This window comes from Pelmatolapia mariae, linkage group LG9 (assembly GCF_036321145.2).
Source record: "Pelmatolapia mariae isolate MD_Pm_ZW linkage group LG9, Pm_UMD_F_2, whole genome shotgun sequence".
Lineage (NCBI taxonomy): Eukaryota > Metazoa > Chordata > Actinopteri > Cichliformes > Cichlidae > Pelmatolapia > Pelmatolapia mariae.
The window spans coordinates 5,560,302-5,587,993 of record NC_086235.1 but is presented as its reverse complement, the minus strand read 5'-3'; the positions used below and the strand labels follow the sequence as shown (position 1 = coordinate 5,587,993).

At 40.5% G+C, this 27,692-nt stretch overlaps 1 protein-coding gene across 1 annotated transcript; it reads right to left on the bottom strand.

Annotated features, from left to right (window-relative positions):
• Window positions 1-430: 430 nt before the first annotated feature.
• On the bottom strand, window positions 431-27,545 carry LOC134635080 (nebulette-like). Its single transcript, XM_063484592.1, has 34 exons — window positions 27,487-27,545; window positions 25,206-25,277; window positions 21,408-21,509; window positions 21,128-21,238; window positions 20,799-20,909; window positions 20,569-20,679; window positions 20,252-20,362; window positions 19,223-19,336; window positions 18,790-18,900; window positions 17,524-17,634; window positions 17,215-17,325; window positions 16,929-17,039; window positions 15,194-15,304; window positions 14,989-15,099; window positions 13,110-13,220; window positions 12,306-12,413; window positions 11,735-11,845; window positions 11,544-11,654; window positions 11,013-11,123; window positions 10,415-10,525; window positions 10,107-10,217; window positions 8,383-8,493; window positions 7,978-8,088; window positions 7,565-7,672; window positions 7,177-7,284; window positions 6,174-6,284; window positions 5,882-5,992; window positions 4,887-4,994; window positions 4,523-4,633; window positions 3,004-3,114; window positions 2,152-2,262; window positions 1,937-2,044; window positions 942-1,052; window positions 431-577 (listed from the first exon to the last, which is right to left on the bottom strand). Exons 3-34 carry the CDS (start codon window positions 21,480-21,482, stop codon window positions 431-433), a joined length of 3,540 nt encoding a protein of 1,179 aa, XP_063340662.1. The 5' UTR covers window positions 21,483-21,509; window positions 25,206-25,277; window positions 27,487-27,545.
• Between the last annotated feature and the right edge of the window lie 147 nt (window positions 27,546-27,692).

Genomic DNA, 27,692 nt, shown 5'->3' with positions numbered 1-27,692 from the left:
CTGGTTAGCTGTGGAATCAGGATTTATTTACATTTTATTTTTAAAGCCCTTCATGGATCAGCTCAGCTGTATATTGCAGATCTAGTAACTCCACATTTTGCTGCCAGTTCACTGGAGTCATCCTCAGTAGTTTCTCTCAGTGCCCCCCCCCTAACCTAAAAACTGAGGGTGACAGGTCTTCTCTGTTCTTGCCTCCTGGCTCTGGATTAATCTGTCATCCCACATAAAGTCAAACAGCTGACAACTTTAAATCAGTCCCTGCTTTCAGTCAAGCCTCAGGTGCCTCACGGTTTGTATCAAGTGTATTTTTTTTACTTGTAGATTTGTTTAACGTAATAATTTTCTTATTTACGATATTCCAACCATATTTATTCAGTATTTTTTCCTTAGCTTCACTTCCACCCATCTATCCTGGAGCCAATCCCAGGTGTCACAGGATGAGAGTGGGATACACCCTGGATGGCTGCCAGTCGTTCACATGGCTAACACAGAGAGACAGACAACCATTCACATCTACGACCAGTTTAGAATCACCAACCTCGAACACGTCTTTGTCTATGTGAGGAACCTGGAGTACCTGATGAGATCGCACGCAGCTACAGGAAGAGCATGTAAAGGCCTCAGTTGGTCTGTGGATATGAATCTGCTCATGTGTATGTGGCTTTTTTATTTTGTGCTTATAATTTCCCATACTTGGACTGGTGATATATTCTCCCCCAACTGGAAGACACTTTGGGTTGCTGCCTGTTGTTTTGTGCTATATATGGAACTGCACTTGATGTAATCTTACAGTGCAATAAAATGAATAAGTGTTTTTCACCCAAACTACCTCTGCAACACTTAGAACTAACACTTTCTCCAACCTAAACTTGAAAGTGGGAAATAATGGAAAAACAGACTGAGGTAGAGCGATAGTACAACACACAGAAGGATTCACTCACTTCACTCTGCAGTTCAGTCACTTCTTTGACGTGTTTGGTCTCCAGAGTTTCGGGCAGTTTGGAGTAAAGAGACGACGCCGTGTGCTGCTTACCCGCCTGCTTGTACTTCACCTGTCAGACAAACACACACTTTAAATCACCACAGAATCACACTCTCACAACTTCATCCTGCCTCAAACTATTTCCCAGCTACTCATGACTGGAAATATCTCATTCTTCACTGAGCAGTGTTATCAGCTCTAGAGATGGACTGGGAGTTGACATAGCAACTACTGTGACATCACCAGCTGCATCCAATAGGATGAACTGTTTGACCTTGTGTATCTAAGACATGACATGAATGTGGGAAAACGGAAAGAGCTGATTGAATTCTGTTGGACTTCATTTACTGTTTTCTAGTTTATTTTTACTGGATGCTGATGATCTTTATTACCTGATAAATACAAACATTTAATGGGTTTAAACTGAGACTTTGTCCTTATCGCTGAGCTGTCCAACACTCTGCAGGACTGCCTCAGCTCGGACTCTGATTGCACACATACTACACTAGTCTTTGATATGTTTTTCCTACATGCTTAAAAAACTTTTTTGCCCTTCTATTTTCAATCCTTTGTGTCATAAATTTCTACAATGACTTAATAAATACAGCCATTAGAAAAAGATCTGTTGTTGATATTTCCTTTTTTAGTTTGATTGTAACCATCTGTGTCTCACTTGTCTCATTTTTTAACTGTCTTCTCTTCAGTCTTTGTCTCTTTTACTTCCCTGTTTGTACTCCTGCAGTTTGATGGCTTGAGCCCAAATAAAGACTTGCATTTAGTTCATCTCGTCAGCTTTGGTCTCCTGCTTTTAGACTCCAGTCAGTCTCAGCAAGGTGTGCAAATCTCATCCTTATCTCACCCTGATATTTCAGACATTCAAGAGGATTCACTCTGAGGAGAAAAATCTTTAAAATCACGATGAGTGCTGCAGGTCAGTAAGCTCAGAGCTCCCACCTCGCTGTGTGTCTCAGCCATCTCTTTAACAAACTGAGTCTCCAGAGTTTCGGGCAGCAGTGAGTACAAAGTGTTGGGCAGATCCTCTTTGTCCTGTTTGTACTTTGCCTTCAAAGAGGAATAAACCACAAATCAATGAACAGAAATAAGAGAACATTGAAATGCACAGGAGAATGAAAGATATCAGTGTGTGATGAGAGAGAACAGAGGCGCACCACGCTCTGGATCTCCGACATCTCCTTGGCAAACTGCATCTCTGGTGTTTCAGGCATGAGGTGGAAGAGTGAGGAGGACGTTTCCTTCTTACAGCCCTCCTTGTATTTCACCTGCACCACAAACCAAACAAACACATCTCTGTTAATGTGCAATAAAACACTTTGCTTTCTCGAGGCTCAACGTTGCCCCCATCCTCAGTTTTATACCTCCACTTTAAGTTCAGACATTTCTGTTTTCAGTTATTTTCAGTACAGCAAAAGTTTTCTTAAAGGCGACTTCGAGCAGTGATTAGAGGAAGTCTAGCCGAGTCAGCCTTTATTGTTGCCTGACTAATGTCTTATTTTTGGAAAACCCTCCTCCTCCTCGGATAATAGAAGCTGCAGCAGAAACACTTTGCGACAGCTCGACAGGCACAGCATGAACGGCAGCATGAACTCGCGCACAGGAGGAAACCTTAAAGGTCACCAGGAACAACTGGATATGCACTTCTATTCAGTCACATCATCAACAAGCACTGCAGGAAAATATGGACTGCATCATCTTAACGTTCACTTAGACTTTGAACTCATCTGTTATCCAGTGAGAAAGATTTGCTTTCATTTCATGTTAAGCAAAATATAATTGAAATAGTTTCCCAAACTTTTTGTGCTTTTGCAGCAGCTTCAAACACCACAGTGTTTAATTCAGAAGAACTTCAGAATGAGCGTTCACACAGCTCAGATTAAAGAAAAGGCCGATTGGGAAAGTTTCAGACTCTGACTTGAAAAGTTTCCTGCTGAATGAAAGCCTCTGTGTTGAGGCACAGCAGTGGCTGGATGAACAAACAGCTGCTGAAGAAAAGTGTTTGTCACCTGACTCTGCAGCTCCGTCACTTCTTTGGCCAGCTCAGTCTGCAGGGTTTGAGGAAGGCTGGAGAACAAAGTGGACGACAGCTCCTTCTGCCCGTCCTCTTTGTACTTCACCTGCAGCGTCAACAGAACTGTTTTTATGTTCTTTTATTTTCTTTTTACTTTTATTGAAAACTTAAACTGAGTAGTGAAAAGGCATTCAGGGTTTGAGTCAGGAGAGTTGTTAGACACACAGAAGAGAAATGACTGTATCTGGCAGCGGGAGAGCACCGAGGTGCAGCTGCCACCATTCACATCCAGTGATGAAGGATGTGGTTTGCATTAAACTATTAAACTATCCTATTTCTTTACACTGAATAACTGTGGCCTGACTGTTTTGTTCTAGCTTTAGCTGAAAAATTGTTTCAAAATGAAAGTGATGCCAAAGTTGGAGACTTCACTGCACCATCTGCCAGCTTTGCTTCCCTTTCCATGAGGTTTGACAACTCATGGAAGGAGAGGGAGACTAAAACTGGTGACCTTTAACTCCTGAAACCTCCCATTTTTAAAATCCCACTAAGCTAACTGATCCAAACACGTAGCAGGGGTATAATGGTAATGATAGCAGGAGGTGATGGATGTGACAGTTTAGAAAATAAAGTTCACCATGCAGCACACAGTGAGACAATGACAGTTTGCATGCAGATACGAGTAAATTACACAAAGATATTTTTGTATTTAAAAAAACAATTTGCCAGTAACACTAGTCTGCACTTAAAGAAGATGTGCGGCTGCTCAAAACCATTTAGAAACCAAATAAACTGTCAGTCAAATGTTTGGTACTTTAAAAAAATGAAAGACGTTTGATTTCTTAATTGCATTCAATAATTCTCACTTTGTAAGACACGGTCTGAGTGAACTTTTATTGTACATGGACACAACTACCACAAGCATAACATATAAGACACATAAGATTTCCCTCATTCTTCTGTCCCTTTTCTCTTTTTTATTATTTTTTAAAGCTATTTTTAAGGGTTTAAAATTGCAAAGAGTCTTGTAGGATTATAAACCTGTTTTGTGGATTTCTCACTGTTGATTGGTTAGATTAGTGGGATATAAAATGGACAAGGAGAGCAAAAGGTGCAGAGTTTGAGTCGGAGTCACTGTGGATTACATTTTGCTTGTTTTACTCGTTTCAATGAAGAAAAAGCAGAAGGATTTCCAGCTGCTAATCTGCAAATGATCTCCAACATCAGCACAGCTTTCATTTTTGAACTATTTTCAGCCATCACTATGTTGATATCAATTCACCATCAAAATGTTTACAGTTTAAGCCTTTTTTATGCGAATACATGTGAAAACATGAACACCAGGCTTTTATGATACAACAGCTAACTTAAAGTGTGTTGATTAAAAACTTGATTCTTCGGACTAACAGAGGAAGGCTTGGCGAGCCGCTGGACTTTAATAAACTGAAGGAATCTCTGGTGTGTCTTACCTCCTGACAATATGTTTCTTATCTCGTAAAAACAGTAAACAGTACCTGGCTCTGTATCTGTGAGGCCTGCTTGGCGTGTTGAGTTTGCAGAGTTTCGGGCATCACAGAGTACAAACTGCTGCCGGTCTCCTGCCTCCCTGACTTCTTATACTTTGTCTGAGAATCACATAAAGCATAAGATCAGTTTCTTTGCTGCTTTATTGGTTTGAGCTGTCGAACATCTAAATCTGCAGCATAAACATTCACATTCTCAGTCCCAACGTTACTAAATTAGCTTCATCATGTTTGTCCAAATTAATTTAGGCTTTCACTGAAGAGCAGCTTTATGTAACACTTACAGCTTCTTTCTGTCTTTCATGAACACATTTAAGTGATTTTTGATCATCCTCTCAAGTTTCCTTCATCTCACCTCGCTCTGCAGCTCAGACACCGATTTAGCAAACTTTGTGTCAGCGGTTTCAGGCAGCTGAGAGTAGATACTCTGAGACATGCTCTTCATCCCCTCCTTGTACTTTTTCTACAATCAAAACAGAAAACAGGATCTGTAACATGGGATTAAGAAAAAACAGCTTTAGAAATTTATCTAAAGAAATTATTAGAAGACACATCAACTTCTGGCCAATCAGAGCCTTCTTTCAGACATCATTGTCATTTTATTCAAAATAATTTGCTTAACACTGTCAGTATTTAACTGTGCTGCTTCTGTTCTGTCTTCCTGATTACACACTGAGGACTTGGCTGTAAAGTACGATGAGTGAAACAGCACCCCTTTAAATGCCACACAGTGAATCCAGTACTCCCACAGGTCTGCAGTGGGCCGAGTTGGCTTTCCTTAATTAAAAGAAATAAAGTAAGGCTGAAGTCATACCAGTACCACACTGGGATTAGTCAGAGTTATGCTGGGGAAGCCAATCATCACTCCACTCAAATCACAGTGTGAACGTCACTGAATAACTGTTAGTCATTTCATCCTGCAAAGTTACCAACTGAAGTGAGGATGGGGGAGTTTGTATAGTTTATTAAATAGTTAACTAAACTAACTAAACTAATGACTTATTTTACCATCTACTGAGCTAATCACATCAGCAGTGCTTAGCTGCATTTGTCTGCATGTCTTCACTTAAGTAATAGTTTCATCATGATTACACACAGCGGGGACAGCAGTCACAGGGTTTGTACCTCATGTTTAATACATGCAGGTTATTGATACTTCATGATATGATGTCTGATTATGTTTTGAATGAATGCTTCTTTCAGTCGTTATTAGAGTAAGTACTATTGTGGTTAGTTAACAAGAGATGCACCAGACCTGCATGTGTACATAGTTTTATGTATTATGACAGCTTTAAGAATTGAATCTGCAGGTTGGTCTACAGCATCCCTGCCGTGTTTCTCTGCACCTACTTGGCTTTGCAGGTCGGTGACCTCTCGGGCAAACTGGGTCTCCAGAGTATCAGGGAGCAGGTGGTAAACTGGACATGACAAGTACTTCTTCACAGCCTCTTTATATGAGACCTACATGACACAGAGGAGACAAAATACAGACTTTCACAAATAGACTTTCATGATTTTTTTGTGTACCATTTTTTAAAGTAAGCTTTACCACCACATGCTTCTTCTCAGTTTGGTAGTTTGGATCTAGCTTCAGGTTTAAAAGTTAACAAAAGTTTTTAGAGGAACTCATATTCCTGTATACCTGACTCTGTAGCTGGGAAGCCTCTTTAGCGTGCTGTGTCTCCAGAGTTTCAGGTAGTCGGTGGTACAGAGATGTCGATGTGTCCTTCTTATTGGCCTTTTTGTATTTTGCCTGAAAGACACAATTTGGACTGGAGATTTAAGTGCAGTTAGCACTAAAAAAATCAGTAATGTGCGGTTAACTCTACACGAGGTTCCTACCTACCACAGAAACATAAAGACTATGAAAATGTATACAAATTATGTTTTGCTCTTCCACTTTCTTGAAGGTAGTGTTAGCCTAAATTAGAGAGCAACTGGCTGATATGGGGAGAATTCATGTGGGCCTTTGAGCCTAAAACATCTTGTGACAGTTGGGGGCTTATCCGGGATATGTCTGTAAGATTAGTTGTGTCACTGTTAATAACCAACCTGGTTTGTTAACCTGGTTTGTTAAGCAAATAATAAATAGAGCTAAATATCTATATTTATTATTTGCTTAGCATTCGCTTAAAGCTACAAATATAACTTTTTATTTGGATATAGGCTGAGATGGTTGCCAGTTTTAGACTGATTATAATAAACTCCTATAAATTACACCGACTATTTTAATTCTCAAGATGACGGTCAAAAATACCTCATCAGTGTCTTAATGAAATACATAAAATTCTGGTTCCTTCCTATATTATTATCTATAAATGTAAGAAATGCTGAAATAGGTCCCTAACATTTTTAATTGTAGTATATAAAACCAGACACTTGTGGTCTGACATGCATTTATCTTAAAGTTGGCTTATTATTTGGCCTATTTTATAGGAGCCAGACCTCATGAGAGCTCATGCATCTTGACTGAACTCAGTATTTAATTCAGCTAGAAATTGCAAATATTAAAGAAATTGTAAATATCACCACAATCTTACATTTAATCATATTTCTATAATGATAATAATTAACAGCGGTTCAGTGAATCATCTCCGGGTTATTCTATGAGACCTGACTACACGTTGACTATTCAGAGCACTCACCTCGCTCTGCATCTCCGTCAGCTCTTTAGCATGCTGGGTGTCGAGGGTGTCGGGGAGCAGAGAGTACAAGTTGAAACTCATCTCTTTCATATCTTCTTTGTACTTGACCTTGTAATGAAGCAAAACAGAGCCAGCAGGATGAGAACAAAGAGTTCTTCATTCACACAGATATTTTTTATTATTACAGCAGGATCACATCATACAGACTTCTTGTCTATACAGGTCACGTTTTATTTGAAAGCTTACTGAACTTATCACATAATAAATCTGGAGACTGAATTCTCTGTTGAAGGGGAGACAAACAGACTCGCATACCAGAGCTGATCGAGGTACTTTGTTCATTTGATGATGAAAAACATTTCTACCTAAGAGCAGGTAGAAATCGTACCTCACTGAGCATCTCTGTCTGCTGACGAACAAACTGTGTATCGTTGGTTTCTGGCATCAGGTGGTAAAGGCTGGGCCCATCTTTCTTTAAAGTTTGCTTGTACTTCAGCTAGAACAGATGTAGAAGAACATTATTTACAATGTCTTTAATCACTTTAATAAGAACATCCATATCCTTTTCTGCACAGGAATCCATTCAATATAGTTGCAAAAAATGTCTTAAGTGTAACACTTAATACATGACTGAACTTAATACCCGCTACTAAGTAATAGTTACTACGTAATAGTAAAAGTTCCTCAAAGTTTGCACCATGTGGCAAAAGCAATTGCTCTGTTTATATATACTGGTTTGGACCCTATGACTAAATGTATTGATACCTTTGAGACGTTTGGCTGATGAGTGAATTGAGGTACCTGACTCTGCAGCTCAGAAGCCTCTTTAGCGTGCTGTGTCTCCAGAGTCTCAGGTAGAGTTGAATAGAGGGCGCTTGACACGCCCTTCTTTCCTGCTTCTTTGTACTTCATCTTAACACAAAAGAAAAATGAATGAACAAAATATAGGGCAGATTTCTCCAAATATACATATCTCAATTTCCAAAAAAGCTCAGTCTCCATCTCTGTCCTGTACAACTACATTTATTTTGTCATTTTAACCACTGAACAAAATGTGAATCAAATAAAAGAGTAAGTGAAACATAGGGTTGTGTGCCATCTGCACAGATGTAATACGTTATTATATTGTAAACCACACATTTAAACATTTGGACATAATTTGACCCCTGGGAATACAATGCAGATAATATTTGTAGAGACACTTACCTCGCTCTGCAGCCCAGAAACTGTTTTTGCGAACTGAGTCTCAATGGTTTCTGGGAGCTGTGAGTAAAAACTTTGAGAGAGGCTTCTCTTCATAGCCTCCTTGTACTTGTTCTGGAAAAGATGGACAAGTAATGTAAAATACCCTAAAGGGTTTTAAAAGGCCCGAACGCTGCACAACCAGCCTTAAGCTATGTTGGAGCACGTATGCAGCACATTTAGAATATGTGTCTCAGTTGGAGGTTTTACATGGATTTGCAACACATACGTGAAAATCCACATACTGTATACAGTCTACAGCTGCTCACAAACCAACCAGTCTGTTGTTTGCAAGAAAAGGTATCAAAAACAAGTCCCACAGTCCTTTGACACCCACAAATACGGTCAAGATTTTTCAGAAGGTGGTTGAAGGAATAATAAACAGAGGCTGTTTTTGCACAGCCGAACAAGTCTGCCAAGGGTAGAAAGCAGAGCAAAATGGCCCAAACACCAACACTTTTTCACATTTGAATGCGATAATGTACATGTTAGAGAATTGTTAATGGTGAAATACTCAGTTTTATTAGCTGTGTAACTAACTTAGTGGAAATAATGACTTTTTTGAAACTGTAATTAGTGAGATGCAAAATGTCACTTTTATCTGTATCCTTAAAAAGACTACAAATCTGCATCTTTCCTTGCTTACAGATCAGATATTGTTATTAACTCCTCTCCAGTACGTGCTACAAACAGCCTGCGATGCTTTGATCCTGTTTCTGATGCTAATCTGCCCTCTGATGAGCGTCTAAGGTAGAAACATCAGACAGCGGTGAATAATCTGGGTAGTGATTATTTATAACTAATCAAAGGGCATTCTTACTGCAGCTCTCTCTGCATTTCCCTATTTTTGCTCTCAGTTCTCAGTTGAAGCACAGCCTGGATCCCTCCTGCATGTTGAAGCTCTGGTGTTTATTCGATCTTTCTCCAAAATGTCAGACAAACAAATTACGAGACAGCATATTTGACCTAATCTCACACAAGGCTTTAAGATTGGGACGTTGTTTCGGACGATGACTTTCATGTAATGATAACCTGGAAACCAGCGAACAGGCTAACCATGATGTTTAAATCTGCGCATCAAGTATATTAAAACCAGGTAACTATAGCAACAGTACTGATGTGTCATGTTTCCATCCATTATCCAAATCCATCATCATTTTTTTTAGTAAAAAGTGCAGAGTGTGGAGAAATCAACATCTTGTGCTCTACAGTGAGTATTTGTGGCATGTTGGACTGAGTCATACTAAACTACAGCGTTCTGACATGTAACAGGAAACACGTCAGCCTGTGCAACAGTATGCGTCACTCTCATGTTTTTAAAAGCTTTTGGTGGGGAAGCATATATAACATCTTCTACTCTAATTAATTTTTTTCTCTTTTTTCAGGAAAACAGAGAAATCCTTTTTATACAAACTAACTGACCAGTTTTAAAGTCTCACAGCTTCTTTTTAGCCATCCCAAAATGTATATAACACGACAGGAGTTGTGGTAAATGCCGTTTTACAGCCAAACTCTACTGTCGTCAGCTCTGGGCAATAAAATGTTTGCTCTATTGCTGGTGCAATAGAAACGTTTTGATCTTGTTTCCTGTTTTGATGACTTTCCGTCATATTTCTCTTCTGAAGTAGTTTTAGATTCTGCTCTGGTCATCATCACGTGACTGTGGGATACTTTGATGTTGTATTTACCTCGCTCAGCACGTCGCTCATCTCTCTGGCAAAGCTGGTTTCTGAAGTGTCGGGTAGAGTGGCGTACAGCGAGCTGGACATCTCCTTCTTCCCGCTCTCTTTGTATTTTACCTGTGGAGCCAAAAATGTTTATCATGCTACATACTTATGGTACTTTTGCCTCTGGTTTTACTTTCTGACAGTTTAGATTTCTTTTCCCTCTGTCTTCATGTTTGCCCATTGTCACATATGAATCTTTTATTTGCTCCTAATCATCCCTCTGTGGATAACTAGTCGTCAGGTAATACTACAAGAAAACAACACATTACCTCACTCAGCAGCTCTGCAGCTTCTTTCGCATGCTGCGTCTCCATGGTGTGAGGCAGGAGGGAGTACAGGCAGGCGTTCGCCTCTTTTTTACCAGCCTCCTTGTACTTGGTCTGCAATTTCAAATGAACCGTTAGCATCAGTGGTGGCTTGTGCAGCACTCTCTGCAACCTGTAGTTACTGCTTTACCCCACATGGAGCTAATCTTTGCCATTCATATGCTACGCTTCTGCCTGGCCAGGTTGAGTAGTTATCTTGGTGCACATCACACACAAAGCACAACAGTTGTACATGGAAACAACAGAATTAGTTTTAATGCTGCCTGCTGTTTACCGGTGTTTTAAGACATTTGCACATTAGGAGTAGATTTTGAACACATTGTTATTTATGGATTTTGTTGGGTTTCCCCAAAGTTTGATTCTGTTCATCTGGATGCAGCGTTTTCAGTGACTTCTTCAGTCTCAGCTGACTGCAGGTTGCAAAAAAGTCAACATTGGCCTGAGGGAGGGGGATTTAAAGCTACACTGAATAATAAAATAATAACTTATTCTTGATAACAAACAGGCACAAGTTTCAACCCTTTCTTGTTTGTGTGCGGACCTCACTCTGCAGCTCAGACAGCTGTTTGGCCAGCTGTGTCTCTGTGGTCTCTGGGAGCCGATGGTACAAACTGCTCTGAATCTTCTGCTTCAGACCTTCTTTATATTTCACCTGCAGGAGATGAAGAAGAAACACAAATTTTCATTTTTTGTCCAGATTTCATTGGATTAGATGTTTTTGTATTATTTAACACATTGAGGCCAGATATCTGTTTCGTGGGCTACTCCACACTTCAACTCATTGGACTTCAGATCACACAAAGATCTGCAGTCTTCCCAGAATGTGTATGTTAAAAAATTCATTTCCCTCATTTTTTTATTTGGTGTGAAACACTTTGTAATATTTATCCTGATAAATAAAATTGTACCTTTACTTTCTTATTCCTACTTTTCTCTTTCTCATAAAATATTATGTGCACTCTTTTTTAAATTCGAAGTACTGCATACACAGGTTGTTTATCTCGACTGACGTTTTTCTTCCTGCAAAGCCAGCGGATGGAAAGAAAAACCCATTAAAATGGGATTAAAGTACCTGACTCTGCAGGTTCGACACCTCTTTCGCCTGCTGTGTGTCGATGGTCTCGGGCAGCAGAGAGTACAGGTTGATGTTCATCTCCTTCTTACCGTCTTCTTTATATTTCACCTAGAAAAAATATTTGATTTAATCGGCAGCTTCTGCCCTTTAAAGTAATTCTTGGTTTTTTTCTCTTCTATTTGCATTACCTCGCTGAGCAGCTCGGAGACTTCTTTAGCGTGAGCCGTCTCTAACGTCTCTGGCAGGAGGTGGAAGAGGCTGCAGGAAAGATTTTTCTTCTGGTCGGCCTTGTACTTCAGCTGAGCACAAACAGGATCACATGCAGAGTATCAAACTGTGAGAAAATGTCAGTGATGGTGAGCAAACGTCTAACATTGAGCATGATGTTCCACAGGGTTCACCAATAAGTTCTCATATGTTTTGTAATAAATATATTTTGAATTTGTCAAATAATAACCAATCTGTCTGCCCAGTGATATGAACTATTCAAACCAGCTAACTGAACTACTGCAACCTTTAGGATCAAACAAACACAAAATTGAACGACTATTTTGTTAATTTTTATTTCATTTGAACTCATAACTGTATTTGAATTAATCTGCTGTTTTATGTATTGTGTACGCCTGCTCTGCCTCAGTGCTATTTACTGTAAATTCAAATATCTGTATGGACTGATAGATGTGTATGTATACTCTACTTTCACAGATACAATAGAAATCAGGTTTATTTTCTTGTGTGCACAGCAGTGAAGGGTTTTACCTCGCTCTGCACTTCAGAGGCTTCTTTGGCGTGCAGCGTCTCCAGAGTCTCCGGCAGGGTGGAGTACAGAGAGCTCGACACGTCTTTCTTTCCCTTTTTGTACTTCATCTGAAAATAATTTGATGAAATTATACTTTTGATTTTATAACAGTTCAAGTAACAGACTTTGACAGTAATTCATTAAACATGACCTCAGTGGCCTTTCACAGTTTGCATCTTCTATAGTTAAATTGACTTTTTGAATCTCTGTAATCTATCTGCATCAGTGGGTTAGTGTTAAATTCACAAAAATATTAAAATGTCAACACCCCCAATATCAAATAAGCACTCTGTATATCTATATTTCCTATAGTGGTTTCTAGGCTCATGCTGTTTAAAGTCACTTCTAATGCAACAGTTCTTCCTGCTGTTGTTTCACATTAAAAGACTTCAAATGGAAAAATATAAGATGGCTTTTATTTAGAAAGATCCATGAGGTGGACAGACAAAAATAATATTGATATCGAGAAGCAGCAGAAGAAGAGTTGAACTTTTTCTTTACTGTGTTGTCTGTTAGTGTAATTAATACAGACTGATGAGGAATTCACTATAAACACTGTTTCTCTTCTTCTGTATTTGTGACGCTGCTTTGGGAGGAAGAATAATTGTATTTTTAACTGTGACAAAACTGAAATGTTAAAAATGTTCATTTGGCTGCTTTAGAATCTGTTGTAAATGTTTCATTTCTGCTACTTCAAGAGGAAGAAGTTGTTTTCTGCCGCAAATCATCTGAAAACATTTTCCATAAAGACACCTGTTCCTCACCTCGCTCTGCAGCGCAGCAACATTTTTGGCAAACTGCATCTCGGCGGTCTCTGGTAGCTGACTGTAGGCACTCTTAGACAGGCTCTTCATCCCGCTCTCTTTGTATTTAATCTGTTAAAAGACAGAACATCAAAAACAGGAAGAGTTACTTCCTTCTGTTCAGTGATAAGCTCTTCAGATCTACTAGATATAAAGGACTCAAGTATCTGTGAGGCATACGGATTAGCCACACTTCTCTCTGTATTTATTTCTCTTTGTTGTTGTTTGCTTTTTCATCATTTGTGTTAAATGAACGCATATTTATGCTTTCACAGATCAATAGTGACAGCGAGCCAAGCCTCGGCAGTGCAGACTGTATCTGTAATGCTAATTAAATGCAGCAGTGCAGACACAAACATCAGTAACGATGAGCTCTCTCTGTACAGGAGCAGGAGACCTGATGCTGCTCCTGTTTCAGCCTCTTTACATGCCGTCCTGTTTATTTTCTGATTCACTGACTGCTGCTGAGATAAGTCTTTGATAAACCTTTGACCTGTGCCCGCCGTAACATGACCAACTACATCGGCCCCTGTGCTTTTATCAGAGCTGATGTTACTGTGAATATGCCTTTTTAGATGCTTCTTTAACTTTTCCTCCACTGCATTAAATCCTATATGTCAGTTTTTCTCAGTCTTTTTTCAACCTGATGGTTTTTATGAGATTTGCTTTAATTTCCTGCCCACTCAGGCTCATTGTCATTAATTACAGATGATAATAACTGTGATTACTAAAGTTAAAAACACGTTTGATTAAAAAACTAATTAAACTTTTAATCTGAGCTCCTGATTTGGTAAAAACACGAGTTTTAGCTTCTTAATTATTACTCAGACTTTATTTCCTTCAGTTTTATTTCTGTGAAATATCGTTGTGTTCTTCACTTTTACTCTAATTGTCGGGTGTTTTTCTGCAGGTACCTCCGGTGAGCTTCCTGTGACGTCTTCATTTTCTGTGTTTCTAAACAATCGGCTTTCCTCTCTCTGCTGTTTTCTCAGCAGCCTCAGTTGCAGAGTTTTCCCTCCATCACTCGCACATTAGTGTATGCCAGAGTGATGGGCTTCTACACTAACTGCTTTAAAGGTGTGACCTTATTATTTAAATTATGCTGACATGTGCACTTTTATAAACAAATCTGTATTGAACTGCAATTAACTGAATGCTTCTTATTTCTATGATTCACAGTTCAAAATAATCCTTTTTTCTCGGATACTGGACTTTTTGTGGCAGTCCCTCAGGAGCAAACCTCCCTCTGATTGGCTGCCCTTTGTAAACAGAGGGTTTGCACAGCAGGTGGGTGGGGCTTCTGTGCTCACAGCTGACAACACATGGGCCAAAAGTAAAAAAACAAAAACAAAAAAACCCAGCCTGAAACTGGGGGTTTAGAGCTTTCTGAACTTTGACCTTTGATCACTTGTACACACAGTAACCTCTCACACCTAACTTGAACCTGTGAGCAGGCTAAGCATGAACATCCACCACTGTACGTGTGACAGAAATTCACATGAAAGCATAAAAAGTCCACGTGAACAAATCAAGCAGTTACTGAGATTCTGCAGACAAACTGTTTGTTTTGTTTTATTCATCAGAAGCCACAGAGCAGAGATTGTGCAGACAGCCTCCATTTGTCTGTGTGGCACATTGAGGTTTTTATTCAAAGAGAAGAACTATCACATTACTGTTTTTGTTTTTAGCTTATTTTTCAGTGTGGTACGACTCAGGTTCATAATCAGTTTGTTAAAAAAGAAAAGAAGAAGAAAAGCTCAACCTCCCAAAAACTACATGCTTTATTAAAACTGATGGGAGACTGGAGCAGAGGTCACGACATCACATTTTATCGCAGTACCTCGCTCAGCATGTCGCTCATCTCTCTGGCGAAGCTGGTTTCTGACGTGTCGGGCAGAGTGGAGTACAGCGAGCTGGACATCTCCTTCTTCCCACCCTCCTTATATTTAATCTGGTTAAATCCACAACAGGAAACACAAATAATCTTCACTAGTTGGATCTATTTTCTCATTTCAGAGCAACACAAACTGAAAGGCTGCTCTCACCTCACTGAGCAGCTCTGCCGCCTCTTTAGCGTGTCGTGTCTCCAGAGTTTCAGGCAGCAGAGAATACAGGCAGGCGCTCGCCTTCTTCTTTCCATCTTCTTTATATTTCACCTGCAGATGTCAACAAAAACTAATAAATATCACTTCTCAGTAAACTACTGCCATCACGGTTACACTCCTCAGGATCGATGTGAATCAATCAAAGTGTCTTTGTGAAAAAGGCGATGGAGAAGAAAAAGTGGGATCAAATTAGATCTAGCTTTTTTTAATTAAACGAGAAAGAGACAGTCACATAACCAAACCCATATGCAACATATTATTAGACAATGCCTCTCTTCTTCGCACAGTGGCTAGCACCGTACCAACGAGAACAGTACTGATGGATAACTGCAGCTGATCCCGTCAGCACTGTGCGTCCTGCCGTACCACGAAAATTGCGGGAAAAGCTTCGAAGATATAAACAAGTCCACGGCACTGGCCTAGCCTTCAGGTGCTTCTCCAGATCCCAATTTGATCAAGCATCTGCTGGATGCATCAGAAAGCACGGGACCCAAAGGATCCACTGCCAGCGTCCCATGTCAGACACCACATGACACCCCAGAGATCCCGTCATCACGCTCCGGTGGGTCACAGCTGCTTGAGCAGCACTAAACACAGAAAGCAATAACTGTCTGGTCCAGATGTCCCGTATTTACAGTCTCCTTTGGGCTTTGACCAACACATTTGATCCAGGGTGGCTGCCTCACACGTGGCCCACAAATGTTGCTGTAAAACATACAAACTCCAGCTAAGCGTCACTCAGACTAAACCCAGACGTGTCTGCAGTCTGGGACAGGGAGCTGATACTGAGAGTCCTCTGAATGACTTCAACAAACAAGAGATGACATGAATTATGAACTGAATCATCAGGCCGTCAGTGATCATGTTAATAGAAATTACAGTTCACACTCTGCTGTTGGAAACCATTTTACAGGTTTTTGATGGAAGCTTCAAAAGATTGAGGAGTGACGCTTCGGGGAGTTAAAGTAGCTTTCTGACTGAGAGCAGCTCACTCTCACAATGCAGCGGTATATTTAGCACAAGCCTCTTCATTTTTTAATGAAAATTCGACTTCACGCTGCTCCGCGGCTGACGCTCACTCGCTGTTACTGCGACATCTAAAAAACGAGTGGAAAACAGATTCTTTTCAGCTCTAATTCACTCAGAGCTCACATTTTTACACGTCAGTATCACGTCTAAGTAGCTTTTCCATTTTTCAGCTTTGATTCCCTGTCACTGAGTAAATATTGAAGATTTAACTGAGAATTGAGATTTGAAATGATTTATTCAGTCTGTCAGGGATGTGAAAATGTTTTTTCCTGCCACAGTTCAAGGAAAGACCCAAAGACTGACAGCACAAGATGAAAGGATGATTTTCATATCAAGAAAAAAGGAAGTACTGCACCGAAGTAGCAGGGAAACCAGAATCGTCCAAATGTAAGAAGCCAGAACCAAACACAGAGGAGCGTGTCACCGAAAGTGACCCCGGCAGCGGCCGTGTTATGTTCTGGTGGACGTGGACGCTCATTTGGAAGTCAAGCTCATATATCTGACAGCCTTACTGATTAAAGGCTCCATTTTTATTATTTTTCTTTCACTTTGAAACTTATTTTTGCTTCAAATCTTCTTTCTTACCTCAAACATGTTTTTTAGTCATACTTTAACAACAGTAAACATGTCATCGTGTGCCGTGTACCTCACTCTGCAGCTCAGACAGCTGTTTGGCCAGCTGTGTCTCTGTGGTCTCTGGGAGCCGATGGTACAAACTGCTCTGAATCTTCTGCTTCAGACCTTCTTTATATTTCACCTGCAGGAGACGGGACGAGAATGAGCTCGACATTAAAGCTAACACAGTTTAAAGATGGCTGTCGAACAACAAAATTATCCTTGAAAAATCGCATGAACAGCGTCTGAATGTCTTTTTTTACTAATAGTCTTATTTGGTTTAAAAGTTTAAAGAAAAAAACCTGGTTGTTGAGTACCTCACTCTGCAGGTTTGACACCTGCTTGGCGTGCTGTGTGTCGATGGTCTCGGGCAGCAGAGAGTACAGGCTGATGTTCATCTCCTTCTTACCGTCTTCTTTATATTTCACCTGTGATCACAGCAAAGTTCATCCACACAGAAAATACTTCTACAAAAATCTGCACGTTTTTCCTGAAATGATCCCAAATGTTACTGAAATAACTCTGGAGAATTACAAAATATTATTTAATTAAATAAGTCCAAAAAATCTCCACCTACAGATGTAATTTATTCCAACATTTCTCTGGCTTTGTGACAGTTCCTGTACCTCACTGCACAGCTCTGACACCTCCCTGGCGCGAGCCGTCTCCAGCGTTTCCGGGAGCAGAGAGTACAGAGACGAGTTCACGCCCTTCTTCCCCGACTCCTTGTAGCGCCTCTGAAAACAAAGACAAATGTTAATCCAGCGTCAGCTCATAAAAGCCTTCAAACACGAACAAACATGAAATATAAATATGCAGTAAAAGTCCACGTCTGTGCTTACAGGTACAACCTACAAAACTGTAGGGAACGGTAACTCCAGGTATCTATGTGCAACTTTCAAAGGTCTAAAAAGACAAACACATGTTTCTGAGTAATTAAAAAGAGAAATCCAAGAGCAATACAGGACTGTTTATTTTTTAGAAAGGTGCAAAATTAGGTGCAGAGGTACAGCGCTTAACAAATCAATTATCTCCCCTCCTCACAGCTGACCTAAATTAACACTGTTGGTAATTACCAAAATCATTTTTAATGTTTCTGTAATTGTTAATCCACCAGCATTCACGAAGCCTTTAATTAAAATCGTATTTTTATGCTAAAACAGAATTATTGTTGTTATCCAGGAATTTTCAAATTCAGCTTTAAAAAAACCTGAAATAAAAAGTAAAGCAAGTTAGTTTAATTAAGATGAAGTGACAGTAACTCTGTATTTACTGAACAGATTTGTTTCAGTGGTTGATTGTTATGTTTGATTCATTTGTCTGAAACAGACAGAGGTCCAGTGTGAAGACTCAGATCAGGGTCCAGTTTATTACATGTCTCATAAATAACAATATCATTTTCAGTTTTAAACAACTTTGTGACTGATTCCTAAAATATTTGTGTTTCCTTATTTTAATGACAGGTGGTCTAATAAACTGTTAATCTCTGCACCAACTGATTTATGTGAAATGTTTAAATAACCTGCACCATGAAAAAACAGCAAAACTGAAAGAGGAAAGTGTGCGACAGTGTGGACCTTCCCACTGGTGTTTATTCCACCCATACAGACAGACACAGAATGAGACTTTTCATATTTCAGTAAATGCCTTCTGCTTAATTTAAAGGGTGCACTGAGCAGCGTTACAGGAATAAAACTTTCCCACAGCTTTAATACGGGTTTCTGTAAAACCACAGCGGCACCACCTCAGGGGACAAACTGCACCCATAAACTTACAATGAGGCACTTTATTTTCCCACAGTGTGAATGTGAAACAACTAATTTTCCCTTTTTATAAGTAATTACGCACAAGTTGTGATTATATCTGCACACGTAGCTGTGAGGCTGGCTCACCTCGCTCTGCAGCTCAGCAACTGTTTTAGCAAACTGAGTCTCGGCAGTTTCTGGGAGCTGAGAGTAGAAACTCTGGGAGAGGCTCCTCCTGCCGCCCTCTTTGTACTTACTCTGAGGGGAGACAACACAAAATATCCATCAGATGTTTATGGTGGACCTGTGGGGATCCTGTGAGTCACTAATGTAAAAACACAGAACAGAGTCTTGTTGTTTTCAACCATCTCTGAGTTTTTAATGTCTTATATGAATCTTACAATCTTGAAAACTGACTGACAGTAATCTATCTTCTTCTGCTCCTCATTCAACGCTGTGAAAACAAATGGGAACTTTCAGGTCTCAAGAATATTTCTGCCATTTTGCTGCCGAGTCAGACAGCACGAGTGCTTGTTTGCACACAGTATGTTGTAAAGGTGCGCCTGTGTTGGCGTCGTACCTCGCTGTGCATCTCAGTCATCTCTCTGGCAAACTGGATCTCTGTGGTGTCGGGCAGCTGAGAGTAGAGAGAGGCGGGAGCTCCTCTAACCATCGTCTTAGGGCGATAATTCACCTGGGACAGAGAGCGAGTGATGAGAGGCTGAGCTCAGGGAGAAAACAGAGAAGACGACAACAGCAAAAAACAGAAAGATTTCAGATAAAGAGCAATCTGTTCAAACTCTGAGCCTCTGCTGCTCGTTCAGTAAAGCCCAGGATGGCTGGGAGTCCTTCCTTCCGTCCTTCCTTCCATCCTTCCTTCCTTCTTTCCTTTCTCCTTTCCTTACTGTTTCCTTCTTTTGTTGCTCTGCTTTCTTTCCTCGTCTTTCCTATTCTCCTTTCCTTTCCTTCTTCTCTTCGCCATTTCCTTTCTTCTGCCCTTCCTTCCTTCTTTCTTTCTTTTTCATCCTTCCTTCCTTCCTCATCTATCTTTTTCTTCCTCTATTTAGTTCTATCTTTATTTTACTTTCTCACTTTCTTTCTTCTTCGCTTCCTTCCTTTCTTCTTTCCTCTCACCTGTTTCCTTCCTGTCTTTATTTCTTTTCCTTTTCTCTCTCTTTTTTCTTTTCTTCATCTCACCCTTCCTCTTTCATCCTTCCTTCCTTCTATCTCTTTCTTCCTCTTTTGTTTCAGTCCTGTCTTTATTATTTTCTTCCACTTCCTTTCTTCTGCTCTCCCCTTCCTCTTTTTTTCTCTCTCTTGTCCTTTCCATTCTTCCTTCTTTCCTTCCCTCTACTTTTCCTTCATGTCTCACTGTCAACTTTGGTGTAATTTTGCTTTTTCCTTGCTGTTTCTAAATATGTATGTTGCATATTTTTGTTACATTTGCATTCACTCAAATCTGTGGAAATGAGTCTCGAGCAGGCGCATTTAATTTTGCACTGACAGATATTTGTAAAAGAGGATCATGGATAGAGTTTACACTGTTTTAGGCATTTGATTGAATTAGATTACTGGAGTAGTAACAGTGTGTGTGTGTGTGTGTGTATACCTCACTCTGCAGCTGTGACACCTCCAGAGCGTGCTGTATTTCTGGAGTATCAGCGAGCTGGGAGTAGATGGAGATGGAGGCCTTCCTCTTCCCGTCTTCTTTGTACTTTTTCTGAAACAGAACGACATCAGAACCAATCAGAATAGACCAGGAAGTAACAAGACACAAACTAGTAGCTCTTTACAAATGAACTTTAAAGTCAGTGTGGCGGATGTCTTCCGAGCTCTGCATAAATCTACCACAGTCAGTGTGAGCAGCTGTGATACGGGCTCAGCTGAAACATGTTGAAACAGAGCTGCTGTATAACAGCCGAGTACCTCGCTCTGGAACTCGTGGACAGTCTTGGCGAGCTGCATCTCGGTGGTTTCGGGAAGCTGAGAGTACAAACTGCTGCTCATCTCCTTCTTTCCCTCCTCTTTGTACTTGTTCTGAGGAGCAGAGAGAGTTTCAGAGGGACGAGTGGTGCTGACATAACACTTCATTCACTCATCGTCATTTATTTTCCATTTTAACATTTAGACTCAATAATCCATCCATCAGGTCTGACCTCGCTCAGTATCTCAGACAGCTCTTTAACAAACTGGGTCTCTGTGGTTTCTGGCAGCAGAGAATAAAGGGACGAGGAAATCTCTGTTTTCACGTTTCCTTTGTATTTAATCTGAAAAACAAACACACGCGACTCTGTCAGTGTTACAGTCTCGCTTTATCAGTGAAACATTTTTTAATGGGAAATAAATAAAAATCCTCTTTTTAAGACATCGGTCTTGTCTTCAGAGTTTTAATCATAGTTTCTATGAGAACGCTGTAAACTTGTGGCTCGTGTGGAGAAACTGGAGCAAAGCTGACTAAAATTTGGCCGTACTGAAGTTGAACTACCTCGCTCTGCAGCTCTGAAGCCTCTCTGGCATGTTGCGTCTCTGGAGTCTCCGGCAGGATGGAGTACAGAGAAACAGCCGCCTCCTTCTTCCCCTCCTCCTTATACTTAGACTGAAACAGTCACATTGAGCAGACAACTCGATCAATGTTTAAAAGAGAGAGAACGAGTCATCGTAGGGCCAATTTTAGACCCTAAAGATGAGGAAATGTTAGACAAAGACAGCAGATTTGCCCTGGCCCTCACTTAACATTGAAACACAAGTACGATGTGTGTTCAGACCTCAGAGATCACAGCGCTGATGTTCTTGGCGTGGATGAGTTCGGCTCCGGGAACAAACAGACTCTGTCCCTTCATCTTCTCGAAGTCTTCTTTATATCTGACCTGGAGGATGAGACACGAGTGTTAACGTGTTTCTGAGCTGAACTTCTCGTGAACTTGAGCTCCGTCCCCACGAGGACCGCGTGTTGTGTTTTTCTTTTCAGCCGTACAGAAGTTTCATCCCTTCAGGTTGTGAGTTTCAGAATCTCTCTCTGCTGCCTACCTTTTAATTAGCATCAGAGGATTGAAATACATTAACTGCATTATGTAACTTACACTGGGGATCAGTGACAGCACAAGCCGACCCCGTTACACGAACTCCAGGTGAAGTATCACTGCTACACCGTCTCCTGATTGGCTCCTGCCTGCCTGAGCTCTCCTCTCTTCTGTTTGGCATTAGGTTTTAGCGGGTGGGCGGGGCTTGTGTGTCTCCAGAGCTGCGTGGGTTCTCCAGAAAGCTGATTAATTGGTTATAGGTTTGGGGAATTTTGTGGGCTTTCATCATTGTTGTATACATATACATATAAGTTTCATTATTTAATGGTTAAATAATGAAACTTATATCTACAGTTTCTCTGGATGTCTCTTGATTTCTGGATTATTCTCAGTTTTATTCTCTGTTCAACAAAACAAGCTGCTTTTATTAACTTTTTGTTAACATGATCCCAGACTGATTAAAACTATGCAAACTCTCTGCATCCTGGTGCTTTGCTAATGAAGTGACCTGCAAATAGTTCACCATATATTTTCACAATGTGCAGTTTGGTGTTTGTCTGAATCTGATTGGATGTTCGGTCCAATAACAGCCTGGCAGATTTTCTGTAGAGACCCTGGAGAAAAATGGAATTAATCCACAGACGACAATCTGTCGCAGCCAATCTGTGACAGGAAGTCAGTGTGGGCAAAAAGCGATAGGTGCTTAATGTACTAAATACAGCTTCATTGGCTTCTAACCAGGAACACGTGAGGCCGACTTCAGACTCAACACAAATAAGCAGAACAACACGTTCTCACTCCCAACTCGACACACACCAACACTTGGTCAAACACCTATTCTCACCATATTTTTAATAAAGTGGCTCTCAAACAAGACAAACATAGTTCAGCCTTAACAATTTTCTTTATTATTTAATATTACCAATAAAGAAGGATGAAAGTTGAGTTTTAGAGAAATAAAGGTGAGCACAGTGCAGTCAGCAGACTCCTGTTTGTACACTGTTCTTACAAAACTCCCACACCCACTGTCCCGAGGGAAGGGGGGAACCCGTTAATCCTGTTTCAGTTTATTTACACCTCATTTTATGGTTTTTAAAACTCTTCCTTTGCTGTTGTTCGATCAGGTTTAGCCATTACTTAGTTAGAGTTGGGGTTACAATACACTCGTACACAGTGTTAAGCTTCTCAGACATGTCCTTCATTACCGAGGTTAACCAAAGCCCCACTGGCTACCCGAGGCTTGCTATAAAAGTGAGCCATCCATATGGGATGGCTGTGGCTCAGGGGGTACAGCAGGCTATCTACCAACTGGAAGGTTAATGGTTTGAGCCCTGCCTCTTCCAGTCTTGCCCCTGATGTGTTCACTAAAGTACAAGTGCGTGAATGTTAGTTTAAAAGTGTTTAGATGTAGAAGAAGTTGAAGACTAGAAAAGCATTATTAGTTCTAGTCCATTAGCCATAAATTTCAGTATTAAACTGTAAAGCAGAACATTTTGTGCTTTCTTGGGCACATTTAACCTTTCATAACATCTGCAGAGAGGCGAAACCTCTTCTATTCTTAGGGCTCAGTGCGAGCGGTTGGACCTAGCAGCGGTAGCTACATCTATATTTTAGAAATGGTCTGAGGCTGTCATAAATGTAGCTGTCTTCATTCAAGTTGTCACAAACAAAACTCCAAATTGGTGTTTTGGTGGATGTCAGCTTTACCATTTATAGAATGAACCAAAGAAAAAAAGAAAAATCTGATTTTTTCCACCATCTGTTGTGCAAATTCATTAAGATTCTGCCGAAGGATGGCAAAGTCGTTAGTGTGTGTTACACCTCTTAAAATGATGTTTGAGGGCAGGTTTTCTCCCATATAGAGATTCGCTGGAGGAATAAAAGTGAAAATGATTTCATCAGGTGGGTTGAGTTGCTTCCACTGTAGCTGATGACTCATTCTGCTGTTGCTAACAGCCAAGCTGCCAAGTTTGTCTCACACCAGGGAATCAATATCTCACCCTCCCACATGCAACAGCAACATTCAGCCTCATTCAGCGTTTTACTCCAAAAGGCTGTTTTAAAAGTCAGAAAGCATTTTTTCTCCTTTGAGTATATATTCTCTGCGTGTTGAATAAAGGGCAGCGCTGCACTTTGGTTACCAATGGCAACGCTCTTCGTGCTGGAAGAGAGGATGACACATTTCTGTCTTACACCTCAAGAAGTTCACATTTTATTCACGAGTTACAAATCAGGCGAAGCAAACAGCAGCAGGTGTTACGCACCACGTCGGACTTCACGGTGATGACATTTCAGCGTGAGAATTTAGCCGAGCTAGCAGCACGGCGTCAGCAGAGCCCATCTGGGAACCCAACGGCTATTCTGCTGGTGTAGCCTCTCAGGCCTCTGCTGTAGGTGGTGCATATACGAGCCCAAGTTTCCACTTTTGCTTTTCTGTGACGGGAACATTTACAATTGCAGAGGCATTTAATCTTAATCACACGATAATCTAAGGTTTCTAATCCCTCGTCTTCAGAGTCTGCATTTCTAAGCAGTCTGCTTAGAGAGATTGGGACATGATGACAACACTTTGTGTCATTATGTTCCCAACTGTCACATTGACAGCCATGAAACATTCTACAGATATTCACGATTCTCTCTCAGAACTGAATCAATGATTTATCTGTCAGAGGGCTGAAAACTGGAACATTCAGGAGCTCACTCTCTCCAGTGAAGCTTATTAGTTCTATTGAAATTAGCAGGATGATGTTGAATTGGATTTGAATATTTTGGCAACTAGTGCATGATTCTTTCTGCAAAAGCAAAAGCAGAGCAATAGCAATGGCCTCCATTTCCCCCGAAGATATTAAAAAAAACTGAATAAACAGGGTTTTTCTTTTTTAAAGATGAGGCTCAGTTGTGCTGTTGGTAATACAAAGAGTTCATGTGTTGAGCAACAAAGTATTTCAAGGAAAAGATCCCGACAACTTCAAGTCATGTCAGGAAGGAAAGCATGGCATCGTACACTTCTCAATGTCACTGGACAGGAGCATCGATCGGATCAACGGTGGAACGTCACCTGGTACATTTACTCAAGTACAGTTTTATTATATGTGAAATGTATTTGAGTGTCTTTATGTTCTGCTGATTTCTATTTCTAAAGCAAGTATTTGAAACTTGAAAAAAAACTGACCCTTGAACTATATTTTAATGCAAACATTGTGCTTTCTATTCCAAAACATTTGTTTGAAAGGTTTACTTACTTCTGATTTTTACATTTTAAAATATAGAGCTACTATTGTGATTATGAATTACTGATAAAACCACCAGGCAGTTTATAAGTTCATAAAATCCTCTCCAGCTGCCTAAGAAGGAGAAAATGACGACATTATAGCTGCTGCACGCCGTTAGCGTGTTAGCGCACACGTGTGTGTTTGTGCATGTTGCTCAAACTAACTTACAGTGCTTACACTAAGTGCATCATCACAGAGTTGTAGACACAACTGTAGACAATAAGCATGAACGGTGACATTAAAGTAATGAGGTGACACTGAATGAACTCACGTCACTGGCGAGCAGGCTGCACCTCCTGTTAAACGCCGGGTCTGGCAGCGGAGGCTTCACGTCAGAGGAGGCCTGAAAAACACGAGACGATATATAAGAATTAGCCATAAATAATTCTGACATTATATAGACAGAAACCAGGAAAAACCATTATTATCCTTGGATGTAGGAAAATTCCAACATTTACATGAGTGGCCATTAATGCTAAAACTAACAGGAAACGTGCAGGTTTGATGATTTTATTTTTATATGAAATCAGTTTTGCATCCATTGTTTGGGAAAGATTTTAAAAGCCGACAAGCCTGAGTGAAGACCATTAAACTACACAGTCTCCAACACCTTTCATTTGCTTCTCACACACCTACATGATAACATGGAAACGCTTATAAACAACATGTGGTTTCAGGACATTCGGCTGTCATGCCTTTGCTTTATTTCACTTTTTCAGATGTGAGTTTATGATGTCACATGGCATGGAAAATGGTCAGAGTCAGACACACGGGTCAGCTGTCCTCATGCAAAACCTCACAGCACAAATGAGAGCAACATTAGGTAGAAGTCTAATGTCCTTCATGACACCTCTGCATGTTACCAGGCTGCAGACAACATGTTGAGCATAGCGTTTATTCATGCAGGTCAAAGAGTCAAGATGTTACGGCCCCTGGCCTCAGGTGGCCCCGCCTTCCTCTATGGAAATCAAAGCGTTCCAGGACTCACAGGTGATTGGCTGGCCAGGGACCTATGCCCGCCCAACTTCATGCAGATTGGAGTGTGGCAGTCTACACACACCATTGGCTGCTACAGGATCCTTGAACACAGTGGACCAATGACGCGGCTGCCTGTATTTACCTGGGAATATAAAAGGCTGAGGAGTCTTCATTCGTGGAGGAATTGATTTGAATAGACTGTGCAGACTGTCCCTCCTGCCTTTGCATTGCTACCTTTTGAACCTTTGTTTTGAGTAGCTGCCTGTGAGATGTTTCGATGATTAGTGTTCCACTAGTGTTATTAATGTTATTTGAATATATGAGTTGTTTGGTGTGTTTGTTTAAATCACCCCATTGCCTAGTGAGTTGTTTCACTAACGGTTTTCAGTTGCAGTAATAAACCTTCTGTTTTTCTTTTTATCTAACCCTCCTGCCTCTGGGCTCATTTATGTTACATCCCCTGTCGCCTAGCAGAGCCGGGTCGTAACACAACATCAGCCACAATCATGCCAAATTAGCTGAGCTCTACAAATCTAATTGCTAAATGGATGTTTTGCTGCAAGCCTCTTTGCAACCCCACCATCCACTCCATGGGTATAAAACAGCAATGGAAGTCCAATGAAAAGAGCAATAAAGTCTTCCTGACTGAAGTAGAAACTGATGGACAAACTGACTTCACTAACGATCCAGAGCAACAGAAAGCTGTGAGTCAACCAGTGGAAACGTCCCTAATTCATGCACTGTTAATCCTTTGACTTTCTTAACAGGCTGTATTCAGCCCCCAAAAATCCCACTATCAAAGGCTAATAATGGCACATTTTCATTTGTAGTTTCACTAATCCTCTCTAAGCCTTTATAAAAACCTGCAGTGCCAGACAAAGGCCCGCGCCAAGGTCAACAGAAAGACTCACAGTCAGAGCTTAGAAGTGTGGGGGTGTGACTCCTCTTAACAAAATTTGCTGCTCTACAGACTTCATCAAAGAACAGGAAGATTCTCAAAGTGTTTGGTAGTTTGGGAACATGCTGCATGCTGCTGTAGTTAACAGGGAAATCAGTCAAAGAATAACCAAATAAGCACAACTTTTATGGCCTCTGAGAGATCTCCTGCTGCATCCAGAAGCTGTTTCTCTCTTCAAAAAAATATGTTTGTTCTAATTAGACTGATGTTAAGACCATTAAGATTTGTAAAGAGATCTGATTTATCATGGAGGCTTTCTAACAATAGAAAATGGTGGGAAACTTTATTTTTTTACCCAGTTAAATAAAAATGAGTTCTAAGAACTGAGATGAGAATCTTTTATGTTTGATGAGATGAGAGCTACACAAATGTAACTCAGGGCAGCAGAATTGATCCCTTTTTTCTGGAAAGCCTTGAAACTATTTTAAGATCCTCTTTGGTGTGAGCAGCAGGCTTAGTGTTCTCCCAAACGTTTCTGTGTTGTGATGAATTTCCTTCTTTTTTGAGTATAATTAAAGCACAAATCCAGGTTTGAAAAAGTTTCATCTCCTCATTTTGTGTTTGATGAGTTTGTTGTTTCTGATAGAGTTTATAAATCAAATTTTGAGGTTCTCACCTCTGACTCCCACGACACCAGCAACCTCTTTGCTTTTGTATCCTCATCTTCATCCTTTTCCTTTCCACCTGCCTCCACTTTTGCATCATCATCTTCCTTCTCCATCTTTTCCTCCTCCACTTCCTCTGCTGTATTGTGACTTTCAGCCTCTTCATGCAGACCTTCAGTAGTTGTAAAAACAACCGTGCCCACAGTGGTCGCTGATG